Here is a 15,616-nt window from a genome sequence, read left to right as displayed (position 1 = left end):
ATGGAGAAAGAAATTTGGTTGGAACCATAAGACGTCTCACCATCTCCATCTTGCTTGATCATGATCGAAACGTCTTGATCTTTAGTCATGCTGAATACGCAGCGGAAGGACAAACAACAAAGTACTTAGAAATATAAGAAGGCAACGGTGGTGAAAGGATCTAAGGATAAGGAACAAATCCAAGCACAAAGAACAAGGGTCAAGGATCAAAGAACAATGAGTCAGAGTCCAGGATTGGATATTTGCTCTGATACCAAGTCAAAATATAACGAAAAAACTAGAGACAATTTTGGCTGAATAATTCTATATTTAATTCACCTTACAAGAATGAATTATATACAAATTACAATTGTGCCTAATAAAACAAGTACCATTCCTAAGGCAAGTAGTAAATCAAATAATACTACAGATATTACAGATCACATAATATTACAGGGTATCTACATAAATAAGGTAAGTATGACTCACGCCAACACAACAGGCAACAACAAGAACTCGAACAGGGGTTATCCGGTTGAAGCAAATCACCAATAATAGATCCCCATCGACTTCTAATACACCATAACTCCATAATACTTGAGCGCATTTTCCAGAAATTAGAACTCCAATGTGTAGTTTTCTGTTTTAGCATCATAAGATACCATCCATCTACTCGTAATCGAGTCTTAATTTCCACGTAAGTCTCCATTTTCAAGTGTTAAAATATTCTTTTTTCGCGCATTTAATGTGATTGCTCACCAATTCTCCTATACTCTCTTTACTTCAACCAGCAACAAAATTTGCGGCAACAAAATTTGCGGTTTATGAACCCTCGGAAACCTCTCATAAACCTCAAAATCTTGTGGTGTGGGGAAGAACAACACCCCCATAGTCCACGCTGGAGTGAAACTGCGGTGACGTTAATGAAACCCCTGACTTTTGTAAAAGGAGGCAGAAACAAGAAGAGGAGGTCGACAGTAGCTTTAGTTTGACAGCTCGGTGGGCCCCGTGCGGTGCCTCTCTTTCGGTCTCTGCACAAGTCTTTTGGATTCCTCTCCCTCTCTCTCTCTCTCTAATCTCAATTAACTAATCTTAATCCCAAGCCTTAATCACCAGACAAGATTCCTCATTTCCACCCCAAACCTCTCTGTCTTCCCAACCCAGTCCAGTCTTAGTCTATTCCACTTAGATTTCCTATTAATTTTTAATTAACAATAATAAACCCATTTTTTGTTTTCACTTTTCTGTAATATAACTAAAAGCAGAGCACAAAACTATATATATATTATTACTTCCAAATCAGTAAAATCTCCCCTTTTTGATCTTCTTCTCCTTCTTCTTCTTCTTGGTGCTTTTGTACTCAGAAATGCTCAAGCTTTTTGGGTTTAACCTTGCCTTGGTCTTGTTGTCTGGTACATCACAAAGCTCATCTCTTTGTTCTTTAATTGAATCAATCAATCTCAAGGTTTTAGCTTTCTGTTTTCATTTCATCAATTGGATTTATTATTGTATGCAGATTAGGTAGTATTTGAGGTGTTGTCAATTGTGAAGCCGCTGCTGCTGCTAACATTCCAATCATCTTTCTCAGGTCGGTTCTCTATAATTCACATCCCTTTGTGTATGAACTTTAGACATATTATATAATACATATTGATATAGATATATGTGTACTATATTTTCAATTATCTGTCACACCCAACTGTTTTATGAAGGTTTAATGTGTGCATAGTTGCTTATTCTTATATGTTCTTCACCAGGATTTGGCCTTTGTATAGTATCAGAGAGTGCTTTGGGTTGATGAGGATACTAAAGATGGCTCCTTCAACCTAACAGAGATACCAAAGCCTCGATCTTTCAAAATTATATATACCCATACATCAACATATTAGATGCTATTACACTATCTAAACTCTGATTTTCGTTTTTAAGCTAATAAAGATCAAATCAAAAAAAGAATTTTTGTGGCTTGAAATATAGGATCCCCTTATATTTTCTTGTGCTCATTCTCTGGTTAGCACAATCCAAAGCCATTTTATAGTTCACATCTAAATATTTGAGGTGTTCCGTGCTTTGGACAGTTGGGTGGAATGAAAAGGAAGGATTTTATTGTCTGTAATACCTGTGTTTAGCTGTTTGAATGTCACAGTTTTCAATGGATGTCTTGTCCTCTTCAACACTTGATTGCACTTGATTACATTATTAATGAGATCATGTTTCTTATAAGTAACAGTCAATTCTCTTGGGTTATTCTTAGAATGAAAGATAATTATATAAACCACATTGCTGTGTGATTTTTAATTAGGTGTTTACAATTGGTTTTCGGGTCATATGGAAAGGTAATTAAGTGGAGGCTGTAAATCACGTAGCTTGATCATATGCACATTACCAGCATAAGACAAAATTCAAGTACAGAATTTTCCCTAATTGAGGGAGAAACTCAAATTCCTTGCTCTCTTGTGGGAAACTATTCTCTTTTTTTTTGGCCAAGTTGAACTTCTTCATTCCATCCCTTTCTTAAACATATTACCAAACTCTTATGTTCGTTTATTACAGTAGGTCTATGAGCACTCCTAAACAAAATACAATATAGAAGAGAGTAAATAGCTCTGCAAACTCTTCATTAATTCTTATAAACTCTATTACTGAATTGAAAACAAGAGACTGCAGATCAAATTTCATTAGGTTTACTTGGGATATTTTGCTGGTGAAATTTGTTCATTGTTTTTCTTAATTGATTTTTCTTAAAGCTTGAACTCAGCTTAAGTTGAAATTCTGAAACAGGTTTGCTTCAAATTTTTTATTTTTATTAAGTTATTGTTATTTTTGATCTTTGAAAGAAACAGCTTTATTATTAAAAAGCATGATACAACAAATGGGACAAGCTGAATAAAATCTACAGAAGGTAGAGAGAATGGTTTCTGCCAAAAAGCCATCCTAAGCAATATTTGCTCATTGTCCTACGAAAATATTTCAGAAGTTAGGGAAATACTCATCCACGGGAGAAAGAGTCTTTCAAAAAGAATTATATCTTTTGTCATTCAAATGACATTACCGTGCTGCATTATGCAAAAAGGGTTCAATATTCTCAAGTTGCTTGATATGCTGGAGCTATTTTGCTTTCTCATTGATATACATATATAGGCTTCAATGGGCTTAGCTATCCCTCTTCTGCATCTCACCCCCTCTTTGTTGTCCTTTACTTGAATCTGAAGTCTTGACCTCTGGGTTTTTAGTGGCACGTAACTAGACCAACTCATTGTTCATCTAAGTTGTTATTAACTCGATTGTTTTGATAATTTGATTGGAATACCTGACTGATTGATTTTGAATTTATTTTCCACAATGAACTAGTTCGTTTGTTCTGATTTCTTTGAGACATTAGTTAATTTAATTGGAGAATGGATGAAAAGTTGATGTTAACTTATGGGCAAGTATAGGATCTCCTTGGTTTGCCTTATTTTCAAGGCTAACCATGCAATTTATTTTGTGATGCATACACCCTTTGTTGGTTTTCCTCATTGCTTGTTATGGGTGATTTGGAAAGAAGAATTGAATATAATAAGGTGCATGGCTATCTCCAAAAGATTCTGTGACACAGCTTAATGACCTTTTTACACCTTAAGATATGTGACACAGCTAAATGACCTTTTTGCACCTTAAGATAATGAGACTGAAATCGTAACTCAAAGCTGTGACAAGTATAACACTACCTTGTTGGGCAAACTTGCTGCCTTTACACCTATGCGTTTGGGGTGAAGGCTTTGAACACATGCTCATGAAAACCACTGTTGAATTGATACCTAGAGAATTTTCTGCCTGAACTTAAAATTTCTCTGCATTCTGAAATGATGAATTTATGTGTAAATTGTATGATGAATAGTATTGTTTACTAAAATTATGTTAAAACTGAAACTTTAGAAAACCATAAAGGGTATAAGTGCAGCAAAATAAACTATCCTTGTAGCTTTACTTTGCTAGTAAGATCAACCACCGTGGATGTATATGAGCTTGTATATGATCGGTACGTCTCTTTTTAAGTTCATATTCTTACTTTTTGATCAATTGTTGAAGTTCAGAGTTAACCAAAAGATGGCTGCTGAGCTTGTCAATTCTGCAACGAGTGAGAAACTGAGTGAAATGGATTGGACCAAGAATATTCAAATCTGTGAATTAGTTGCTCATGATAATAGGTATGTTCGTTAAACATCTCTCTCTCTCTCTCTCTATAAATATATATATATATATATATATATATATATTTATAAAAAGTTTAGCATTGTGTGTGTACTGTGGATTATGCTTCTTTTATTGGTCTCTTGTCCTAGGGTTTTGCTATTGAGTCAAACTTATGCAATCTTTTTGTACCCATTGCTTGGGAAGAGGTATTGAACATTGTCACAACTTTAGTATAAGGTCAACTGAACTATTGCCATTTCACCTATCTACCATTAAAGGTTTCACTTTTACATGTTTGACATGATATTATTAGCAACTGGTTAGCACATGATAGGCCATTTTACAGATAGAGACAGTGGAGATATGTGAAGTTGATTACAGTTAAGTGTAGCAAAATTGTGTTAGGAGTTGGGGTATATTAGTTTAGGAGCGAATGGTTGTTCATTTTGTTGCGATTTTCTTAAAATGGTAGCTGTGTATTTCACTCTTGAATGTGGTTGTTTCATACAAAAGGGATAGAAGTTACCGCATTCATGATCTGCCTCAACTAATTCCATGCTTTTCTTGAAATGGTGTCCTTGTTAATATATAAATTCTTTGATCAAATTGAGAAATTTGTTAGTATTTGCACTCTTCAAGGCAACTTCTTTGGTCATGCCATATTGCCATTGGTATCTGATCTGTTGGTTCAAACTCTCTGTCTTGAAATTGCGTTTTTAAGATGTTACTTGTCTGTTGACACCCCTTGCTTTCTCATGGCCTGATTATGTTATGAGTTATGATATTTAAAGCATAACTGAGCTCATGATTTATGAGTAATCTAAGCTAAATAGACCTTTATTCAATTTTTTTGTTATTCTCACTTATATCTTGCATATGCATTCTTTTGGTTCTGGTGTAGACAAGCTAGAGATGTCATTAAAGCTATCAAGAAACGTCTGGGGAGTAAAAATGCAAATTCTCAACTTTATGCAGTTATGGTTAGTAAGAGCCTGATTCCTTAGTAATATTTTATTCACATAACTCGGAAGCTTGTGTGTATTACTTATAGTAATTCTTCTTTTATGTGGTTTGATATAATTCCATCCATTTCTTTTGGCTTTGTAGTTGCTGGAGATGTTGATGAACAACATTGGAGAACATATTCATAAGCAAGTGATCGAAGTTGGGATTCTTCCTAGTCTAGTGAAGATAGTCAAGAAAAAGGTGTGAACTTGTACTCATGTAGATAATAACTGAAACTAAGCTAATTACAAAAATAATTCATTTACTTGGATTTTGTGGTGGTTACAGTCAGACTTACCAGTGAGGGAGCGCATCTTTCTACTGCTAGATGCGACACAGACATCCCTTGGCGGTGCTTCTGGAAAGTTCCCTCAGTATTATACTGCTTATTACGACTTGGTGGTAGGTACAAACTACCAATATAACACTAAGGCTCTCACTTAATGAGAAATTTTCGCTGGAATTATAGCATATGGTGACTGATTTAGGTTCATTCCATGTGGGGAGAAGAATTGGTTTTATGAAGTATATCATGTGAATTTGGAGGTGCAGAGATAATAGAGATCTCAGATGTTTGTTCTGCAAATTCAATGTTACCCAGCATTTAGAGTGCTTATGATTGATAGAATTAGTAGTTTAATGATCTTAGTGATGCCTAGCATTTGAAATTATGAGTGCTTATGATTACTGTCCCTCCACATGAACAGTGATATTTGAAATTATGAAGATGTAGAATTTGTTTCCCAATAAGGACAATCAACCAGACAAATTGTTGAACTTAATGATCTACTATATGATAAAGGGACACTCATTTGGTTGATGGGTAGGAATGATAGTATTTTTATTGGTTTGGTGGAGTATAAATATACAACTATGTTTCAATTATGTAAGTTATTGTGCTGCATCAATATTCATGTTAAAACACTAATTCTGGAACACTAGTATGCTGCTCAATATTATGCTGATCTTATGCAGTCCCTTACTTTTTATTTTTCTAGAAGTTCGAAGCAGTGAATACACTAATGTTAAGAATGTTTCATGCAACTTACAAACGATATGATTTTATCCTTATTTATTTTTGTACTGGATGCTATTTTGACTTCCTTTATGACTGAAGATGATTGTTTTGAAATAAGTAATGTCTTGGTAAGTGATAGCGGCGTCTATAGAAAGTTGGTATATAATTGAAACATCTGCTGGACCATCTGCTAAAGAACATATTTTGCAGCCTCTTACTTTGATAGTTTCTTTTCAATGGTAGTCAACAGATATCAAGAAAATGACTATCTTGTGTTGTAAGATTCTTAATACTTTCAGGTTAGTGGATTGTATAACTCCTTCTGAATCATTTATTTTTAGAGTGCTGGAATACAGTTCCCTCAAAGGCCTCCTCCGGTCCCTTCAAATAGCCAAGTACCAGAACCAGCTAAGAATAATTTACCTAACAGGGATAACGGGATTGCTCCACGAGTGGAGCCACATGTTGTTCCTGAATCTAGGTACTTTCAGTTCAACTTTTAATGTAATCTTTTGCTTATAGTAGAAACCATATTATGATGCATGCTTGTGTGTCCCTTACAGTAAATATAGATACACAAACATCTTTTGCATGCTCTCCTCCATGGATTCACATAAATCCACCAAGAAGAAGAAATGCAAATATGAAGTGTTACTAGGAAATCCCACAAAAATTTCCCAATTTCTTGTAGAGATTTAGTCGCTCTCCATACAAAATCTATTTATTCTTTTTATGTTTCTAATTATTCGTTAAAAAGTGATTGGTTAATTACATAGCCGATATCACATGTTCTGTGTTTTTCTCTCTTCTTTGTGGGGTTGGAGAGTTACATATTGAGTTCATCATTGTTTTATTGGCATATTTTTTTGTTGTTCTTGTTGTACTTCTGTCTACTAAAGATCGTTTTTACTATTCTATGCCTGTTTCATGCAGTATTATTCAGAAGGCTGGTAATGCACTGGAGGTTTTGAAAGAGGTCCTTGATGCAGTTGATAGTCAGCATCCAGAGGTATGATAATGAACTTTGGAAAAATGAATAAAAGTGATATCTTTCACTATGCTATTGACAAGTTGACATCTTTCTAATTGTAACTACTAAGGTAAAGTTTAGATCTGTGTAGGGTGTCTTTCTTCCTTTGGGATTTGAGACTGACAAGCAGAAGTCAGAAATGTGACTCATAATTCTCTTTTGGTGCTTGATGATGGATAGTTTCTTTTAATAGGGATTTCAGATTTCTTCTGTTTCTCATACTCATTTTAGCTTAAGAAAGAAATATAAAACCAATTTCTACATACACAAATAAGAGTGAGCAGCATGTGCGTCCCAACTTTTGGCTAACTGGCTGATTATATTCTTTGCAGCTCATTCTTTCCCATGTGTAAATAAGGTTGCCAACCTTAAGCTGCTGCTATATTATTATTTCCTTCTCATTTTGTGTAACTAATATCTTTTTCCCATACATTTCAACAATTTTTATGATTGTACAAGATGAAGCTCCAAAAGTGGTAGTTCAATTTGATTTTGGATTCCTAGGCATTCTTAAGTATCATGGATCTCCTTGATGCATTGCATTACTGATATGGTACTTACGGGTACACAATCTCCGCTTTAGAGCTTGGCCTCCTTGCCAAGGTATACGACACTTATACCGATGAACAGAGACCTATGATTGTGAACCAAATCACAGGATACTTAACATGCCTATGGATCCACTTTATCTCGTAGCATAGGGCATTTCTTTCATCAGCATGGTGTCGTCATCATAACCATGGCCCTTGAGCCACAGAGTTATAGACACGGGGCTAGGTTGTCACTGATACCATTTATAGTACTAGTACCCAAGGCCTCCTCCAAAAGTTGTTGCTGAAGTCCCTTCTTGTGTACCCATATCTCTAATCTCCTTAATGCAGTATCAATGTGGGGAGGCTACAGGCCAGTTATGGCCATCATATGTCTGCACTGTGCACATGAGGCATGGATTTGGATATTCAAGTCTGACAGAAGAAGCTTCTAGTAGATGTAGGGAGTAGGGATATATATTCAAAATGAATATGATCTGATAGGGACATATATGCGTTTGCATGTATTAAGTAATACGCATTGAGTTGATTAAGAATAATTACATTGTATGACCTTTGGTTAACAAATTTTGTTTAAGTTGTCTTAATTTTATATTATAGTGCCTTTTTGAGTTTTGACTCTTAGATATGTTTCTTTAGGGGGCAAAAGACGAATTCACACTTGATCTTGTGGAGCAATGTTCTTTCCAAAAGCAAAAAGTTATGCATCTTGTAATGACTTCTCGGTAAGGCTTTGATTGTCCTCTGAAGTGTATTACCTTGCCTCCTTTTATTGGCTGCATAATATTGTTGAGCATACTGCACTCTGATAACTAAATGTTGTTGATGATGTGTTAAAATCTTCAAGGGGTGTGATAGAAATATAGGTCTCAATCAAATCAAGATGTCATCAATATTTGTATAAAAAATTGGGGATAACAAGAGCATATAGTTATGGAAACTGAGAAGGAAGAACCTTTATTGATGTCGATAAAGTTCTTAATATGATACATAAATGTGAAACTACTAGCGAGTACATAGACCTTAAACTACAGCTGCCTTTCAGTCAAGCAGAGTAGAAGAACCTAGACATGGGTTATGTGGTATTCAAATGGGGTATGCTCCTAGAATAGGGAGGAGGTCCTGGGCCTTGAACAGTTTAAATTTAAGTACCATTTTCCAGAGGCTTTAGCACCATTTTAATTTTTGTGTATTCAAATAATTAGTTTCGGTGGCAGACATATCCGTGTGTGTGTGTGTGTGTGTGCGTGCGCATGCACATGTTTGAAAAATAAAAAATAGAAAGGTATGTACAACTGTGTTAAAGATGAAACGGTGGTACCTATTAGAAGAAACTGAAAACACAATATTACTAGAAATGTGAAAGCTGTGCAAGTTTGGTCTATTCTTACTTGAATAAAATCAGGGTGATTAAGTTTTTTGGTTGATTTGATTAGGTATTTTTGCTTCTGGTTTCTTTTGAAATTCATACGTGCACTGTTGAATATAGGTATATGAGTGCTAGGTTATGTTACCTTATAAGTAGGAACAATGGACAATGGTTTATAGTATGCGCGTAGAAATTTGATTTTAGATTTATGCAAGGTCTAAACTTGAAATTCCTATTTCAGTGGGTGATATAAGTTGAAATTGAAACAACACTGGAAAAGTTCTCTGCATGGATAAGAAATTCCAAATTGCTTTCCTTTCACCTTTTGAAGGATGGAGTGTTGGAATGTGAACTTAAAATAGTATGTGGCTCTGATGGCATCTGTAGTTTTCTCTGAAAATGCAATCACTTCAGTTAAGGAACAATGTACTCGTATAGATGCTATGTGCATATTAAAGCAAACGTGCATGCATATACAACTTATAGCACTTGCAACTTCAAGTGATCCATGTGTTTAACTTTCTTAGGGATGAGAAGGTAGTTTCTCAAGCTATTGAATTAAATGAGAAGCTCCAGAAGGTTCTTACAAGACATGATGCCCTGCTTTCTTGCAATTCTACATTGACTGTGAACCGTCTTATTGAAGAACAGGGAGAGGAGGAAGAAGAAGAGCCAGAACAGCTTGTTCGAAGGTACGTTCAACTACATGGGATTAGAATTTTCTTGGAAAATTGATCATACACCTCGTCTACATGGGCACTTATTATACCTATAAATTCCTTTTGATCTGGGCGTGCTCTGCCAAATTTCCTTTGAATGGAGATTATAAGTGTTGGAATAATCTCCATGATCTGACATTACTCGTCTATGGCTGAAAAACTTGACAGGCTGCGGAAAGGAAAAGCTTGTGTGAGGCCTGAGGATGAAGAGCAGTCAGCTGAGCATTCCCACTTGGGTTTGCTTGGATCATCCAGGCCTGGGGAAAGGCTCAACCGTCCACTTATACGACCACTTTGCTTGGAGCCATCGCCTGAATCAAATGGACATCTTCCACCTGTTGCTATTCCACCCCCACCTGCAAAGCACATTGAGAGGGAAAGATACTTCCAGGAAACCAAAGTGGATAGCTCTACTTTGGCTGGCCACATCAGAGGTCTCTCATTACATAGTCGCAATGCAAGTAGCTCTCTCAGTGGAAGCATGGATTTTAGTGACTGACTGTCCTACTAAAGGGTCCTCTCCTTGTGTGCTTAGTCTGTTCCGTTGTTTTTTAGCAGTCGATATGGTGCCGGCTTCAGATTTGGTAGTGCTATTGGTGTTGTGGACAAGTTGGAAATATGCTGAAGCTACTGTATTAGAGTCATGATTCATATGTGATCTTGTATCCTGACCTCAGGTTTTGTGCTTTTAAGATGCGGCTTTATATGGTAGAGGAGTTGTATAGAGAATTTAATAGGCTAATTTTATTCAATTTATTTAACACAATGTCTCTGTTTTGCATTTGGGAAAGGGCTCCAAAAATGGTTTCAACTTTCAAGCGAGGTTTTTGGTTTTTTTTTGTTTGTTTGTTTTTTGTCTGGTTCTTGTGAAGGTATCAAGTGAGTTCTAAAATCGTCTGATAAAAAGACCAAATAAAGTGTGTTCTCAATCTCCAACAAATTAAGTTTGCATCTCATAATATATTGCTTAACAATTCTCACCGACTCTTCACTTGCGAGACATAACTCTACAACCACAGGCACACCATCTTTGGTATTTTGGTAAGAGCTAACCATTGAAGCCAACGGTCCATCATCTCTGTATAAATACCCACAAAAATGATGAGACACCGAAAGTCTGAAGCATTAACCATTTGCATCTCGATCGAACTATCACACCCACTCGACCCTTATTAGTGTAGACATCGAAGGCAACTTCACCCACCCTAACAGAGGAGGCCACCACCTCCTTCCTTCTTCTATCTCTTAACTGCATTTTAAGAGGGGTCGGTTATGGAAATGACAGTCACCCAGTCTAGCATTCAAACTAAAAACCAAATCACCAGCTTACATAGCGGTAGCATCCCAGATCCCACTGCTTCTTTCCTTCCAAAGATTCCACAAGCAATAGAGAAAAGTAGAGCAATTATGTTTCGAAACTGAATTTGAGGGGTTTTACTATTTTACACTAATATATGACCTTATACAATGATTGTGTACAAAAAATCAACCAAATCCATAATCATTTGGTCATTTAAAATTATGCAAACAAATATAGTCCGCTAGATAAAATTAAAACAAACATTGTGCTAATCAAATTGTTAAACATTTTCCGATTTGGTTTATTTTTTTTGTAGGATTCATATGTGTGTATGTAATTAGAGAATGAATATTTATATTATTATTCTACATGCTAAAAAATTTAAAAAAATCTTAGGGCTGTCACTCAGTCGGTTCGGATCATTACCAACTTCAAAACCAAAGTTTTCGGTTTCAAAATTAAGCTACTAATTACTAACCAAAATTTTCGATTTGCAATAACTTTTACCAAATTCATTATTTTGGTTTTCAGCATTACCAACTTAACAAATAGTTGTTTAGACTATAAATTAGAGTAAACAATACTATTATTCTTACTCAATTTCATAAATTGTCGTAAACTTTGTGTCCACCTATTTATTCTTCAATTCCTTTGCACATATTTTATCAATTTTCAATAAAACTAGTTGTCTAATGATCTTTTACCGGGTTACCCGACAATATGTGACCTATTTTGTATAAATTCATTAATATATATACTACTAAAATACTAATCTAGTAGTAGTAATAATGTTAGGGCTGTCATGTCCGTCGAATCGGTTTATACGCGTTACCAACTTCAGAAATAAAGATTTAGGTTCCAAAATTAAACTACTAATTACCAACCAAAATTTTCGGTATACAATAATTTCTACCAAATTCAGTAGTTCAGTTTTTGGTATTATCAACTTTACAACGAGTATTTGTTTAGACTATATATAAATTAGAATGAACAATACTATTTTTTTTTACTCAGTTTTATAAATTGTCATAAACTTTGCTTTCATCTACTAATTTTTCAATTCGTTGCACATATGTCATAACTCTATATCCATTTTCAATAAACTAGGTATCTATTGATCTTTTATCGGGTTTTCAAACAATATATGACTTATTTTGTCTAAGTTCATTAATATATATACCATTAATCTAGTAGTAGTAGTAGTAGTAGTAGTAATGTTAATACTATTGTAAAAGTATTCATGCTTATAATTCTTAATAGGAAAATTCTACAGTGTGTTAACGTATGACATGCATACAATTGCCTTAAAAGTGATAAAATGAGTCCTCAAAATAGTAATATTAGTCCTCAAAGTAGTAACATGAGTCCTTAAAGTGGTAAATTTCTTAATTACCACATGAGTCATCAAAATAAATAAATAAATAAAATTTTCACAACCCACTTTTCTCTCCCCATTATGTTTTCTCTGCAATAACTGACTCCGATATTTTCTTTTTATTTTCTGAAAATAATAATAATAACTTGCACATGCAGAACATGTGTGGAGAAAGACTAGCATGTGTGTACACACACACACACACACACACACACACACACAGACACACACACACATGGGACAACCAACTTTCACCTGAATCCTTCTGTGAACTTAAATTTCTACAAGTGTGTGAATGTGACAAACTATTGCTTCTGGTACCAACACATATGCAAAACAGAATATTGCAAAAAATTGGAGAAGATAGTCAAGATACAGGTAGGTGTCTGTTCCTCAGTACTAGAGATTTTTGAATTTAGAAGATTGAGTAGTGTCAATAAAGGGGATGCTTGTGAGTCAGCTGGGAAAACACTTTCACATATTTCCCAACAAGATCAAGAAACAGCTCAAACAAACTAGAAGATCATGGATGTCAAACAATCTCATCAAGCCTGCTTTCAGAATCTGAGATATCTAGGAATTTGGTATTGTCAAAGTTTGAAAACTCTGCTCTCCCCTTCAATTGCTAGAGGTCTTGTGAAGCTCCAAACACTAAGGATAAACAACTGTGAGAAGATTGAAGAGATAGTAGCAGCAGAGGGTGATGAAGAAATAGAGGATGACAACACCTTCCCTCAGCTATCGACTTTGACACTTTAAGATCTACCAAATCTCGGAAGCTTTTCGAAAGGCAAATATGCTTTTCCCAAGGCATATGTGTGTGTGTGTGTCTATATATATATATATACATATATATATATATAGAGTTGAGATTTGTTCATTTCATCACTTGGAGCAAGTCCTGAAAATCAAGATTTATCAAAAAAATGAGATTATGACATGGGAGAATTTCAATAAAGAAGGCCTTGACATGGTTAATTTGCATGTTTTGGCTTGCCACGTGCCAAGATCAATTTTTTGTTCTAATTATCCTATGACATAATTTCACAATTGGTCAAGAATAATTCTTAGGACATGTTCTAAGTGATACTCAAAATTCTCGATGAATTTTTTAAACTTGTTGAAGCATGCGCAAGCTTTACATTTTAGGGTTCCTTCTTGCTATACATTTTGAAGTACACATGTCAAATTATAAGTGGATAACTTGTTGACCTGTACAACAGGTTTCACCAACTAATTTAATTTAGAGAAAAATTCAGTCACCATCCCCAAACTATGCTGCCAAGACCAATTTGATACCCGAACTCTCAAAAGTATCAATGTGATACCCAAAGACCTATTTTGACATCAACGTGATACTTCCGTCCAAAATCTCTAACGGTGCCGTCAACTTGATGACGTGGCAAGCACGTGCCATGCATGTGAAATTTTTATCAAGGGTAAAATAGTCTTTCACTATCAACTAATTTGAAAAAAAAACGGAAGGAGCATGGACACTTGAACAGAGAGATGGCTCTCTCTCTCCCCGTCCCTCTCTCTCTTCTTCTTCTTCTTCTTCTTCTTCTTCTTCTTCTTCTTCACAACCCTCAGCAACTCTCATTCTTTGACATTGAAACCCAATCAAATTATAGTTCTAGTAGAAAATCCAGAGATAGAAATTAGAAAATTAGGTCTCCCCTAATTCCTAGAGGAACAAACAGAGTCAATAAGTTGCTATTTCACTCTCTCCGATTTCAATTCATTCCTTCCGATTCCGCAAATGGCACACTTTTCGTTCCAAAGAGGTGACCATGTCTAAGTTTGCAACAAACTCGTAGGCTTTTTGGGCTCGTACTACGAGGCCACCGTCGTCGCAAACATAGGCACCAACTATGTGATCCAGTACACTGCCGCCGGAAATTAGGGAGGTTAATGCTATGTTTCATGTGGCTAATAGGATCGATGCTTACGATCTTGATGGGTGGTGGGTCGGTACGATTTCGTCGGAAGGAAATGGGTCTGGGCATCAGTCTGTTTTTCCAGACAACTGGGCAAGAGCTTGATTACCCAGTTTTGAAGTTGAGGGTTTTCGAGACAACAAGCTTCTCTACAGTCTGTGTTCATCAAGATTGGGGTAATGGAAACCGGAACCGGGTCTCAAATAGAAGGTGAAATGCAAATCCCAACTCTGCTTGCAGGTGTAACAAGCGCAATTGAGGTCAACTTTGGTCCTCTTGGCATCCTTGATGTTCCTCCCCGTGAAACCGGCTGTGGAGAAGCTTGTTGCCTTACTCTCGGCTCAGATCTCAGACTCTAGAAGCCAAATGCGACCTCATCGACCTGCAAATCTTTCACCTTTTTCGAATAAGAAACTCACCGTCCACTGATTGGGATTGGGGTTTTCAAGGCGGTCGTGGCTCAGATTGGGATTAGGGCGGTAACTGTCATCGGGGCCAAGCTCGCGTTCGAGGCCAAAATTGGAATCCATTTTGGGGTGGGTGGTTGGTGGCTGGTGGCTGTTGATGTCGTCAAGTAAGTAAGGAAATGTGGTGGCCGAGCTTGCTTAGTCGAACAAAATTCCAGAAGAAGAAGAAGAAGAAGAAATAATGAAAAGAAAAAAAATGAATTAATAAAAACAAAAGGGTAAATTAGACATTTAACTTTCTTTTTGTCTCCATGTGCTTGCCACGTCATCAAGTTGACGGCACCATCAGAGATTTTGAACGGAAGTATCACGTTGATGTCAAAATAGGTTTTTGGGTATCACATTGATACTTTTGAGAGTTCGAGTATCAAATTGGCCTTGGCAGCATAGTTTGGGGACGGTGACTGAATTTTTCTCTTTAATTTAATATATATTTATTAAAAAGTTGATGTATGACAAACATCAACACACCTTAGACTTCCCCTATATATATATATATATATATATATGTTCTTATTATTTATCAGATTCTTATTTATACTAATTGAAATCATTTTTATGATAAAAAATATTTATCCTGTTGTACTTTTCAAATTCCATGTGTTGATTCACAAGTAATGTTGTAGATTTCTTATATGACTTTATATATGTGGCATATTTTATCTTGATGGATTGAAAATAGAGATATAT

At 35.6% G+C, this 15,616-nt stretch overlaps 1 protein-coding gene across 2 annotated transcripts; it reads left to right on the top strand.

Annotated features, from left to right (window-relative positions):
- Positions 1–1,056: 1,056 nt before the first annotated feature.
- On the top strand, positions 1,057–10,630 carry LOC112187095 (TOM1-like protein 5). Of its 2 annotated transcripts, none has more exons than XM_024325740.2 (11): positions 1,057–1,391; positions 1,496–1,567; positions 4,051–4,169; positions 5,057–5,135; positions 5,263–5,361; positions 5,449–5,562; positions 6,520–6,659; positions 7,112–7,187; positions 8,399–8,484; positions 9,656–9,820; positions 10,016–10,630. In XM_024325740.2, the coding sequence occupies exons 3-11, from the start codon at positions 4,069–4,071 to the stop codon at positions 10,344–10,346; spliced, it is 1,191 nt and encodes a 396-aa protein (XP_024181508.1). In that variant the 5' UTR covers positions 1,057–1,391; positions 1,496–1,567; positions 4,051–4,068; the 3' UTR covers positions 10,347–10,630. The 2 variants fall into 2 exon arrangements, with proteins under 2 accessions (XP_024181508.1, XP_024181507.1); XM_024325739.2 differs by having other exon boundaries at positions 1,058–1,391; positions 4,056–4,169.
- Positions 10,631–15,616: the final 4,986 nt, after the last annotated feature.

The sequence above is a fragment of the Rosa chinensis genome, chromosome 2, assembly GCF_002994745.2.
Source record: "Rosa chinensis cultivar Old Blush chromosome 2, RchiOBHm-V2, whole genome shotgun sequence".
Lineage (NCBI taxonomy): Eukaryota > Viridiplantae > Streptophyta > Magnoliopsida > Rosales > Rosaceae > Rosa > Rosa chinensis.
This window is presented reverse-complemented; position numbering and strand designations above follow the sequence as displayed.

Bases quoted from the DNA above. Each gene is read 5' to 3' on its own strand.
- LOC112187095 (XM_024325740.2), top strand. From the start codon at position 4,069: ATGGCTGCTGAGCTTGTCAATTCTGCAACGAGTGAGAAACTGAGTGAA. The intron at 4,170-5,056 runs GTATGTTCGTTA...GTTCTGGTGTAG, and splicing joins TTAGTTGCTCATGATAATAG to ACAAGCTAGAGATGTCATTA. The intron at 9,821-10,015 runs GTACGTTCAACT...AAAACTTGACAG, and splicing joins CCAGAACAGCTTGTTCGAAG to GCTGCGGAAAGGAAAAGCTT.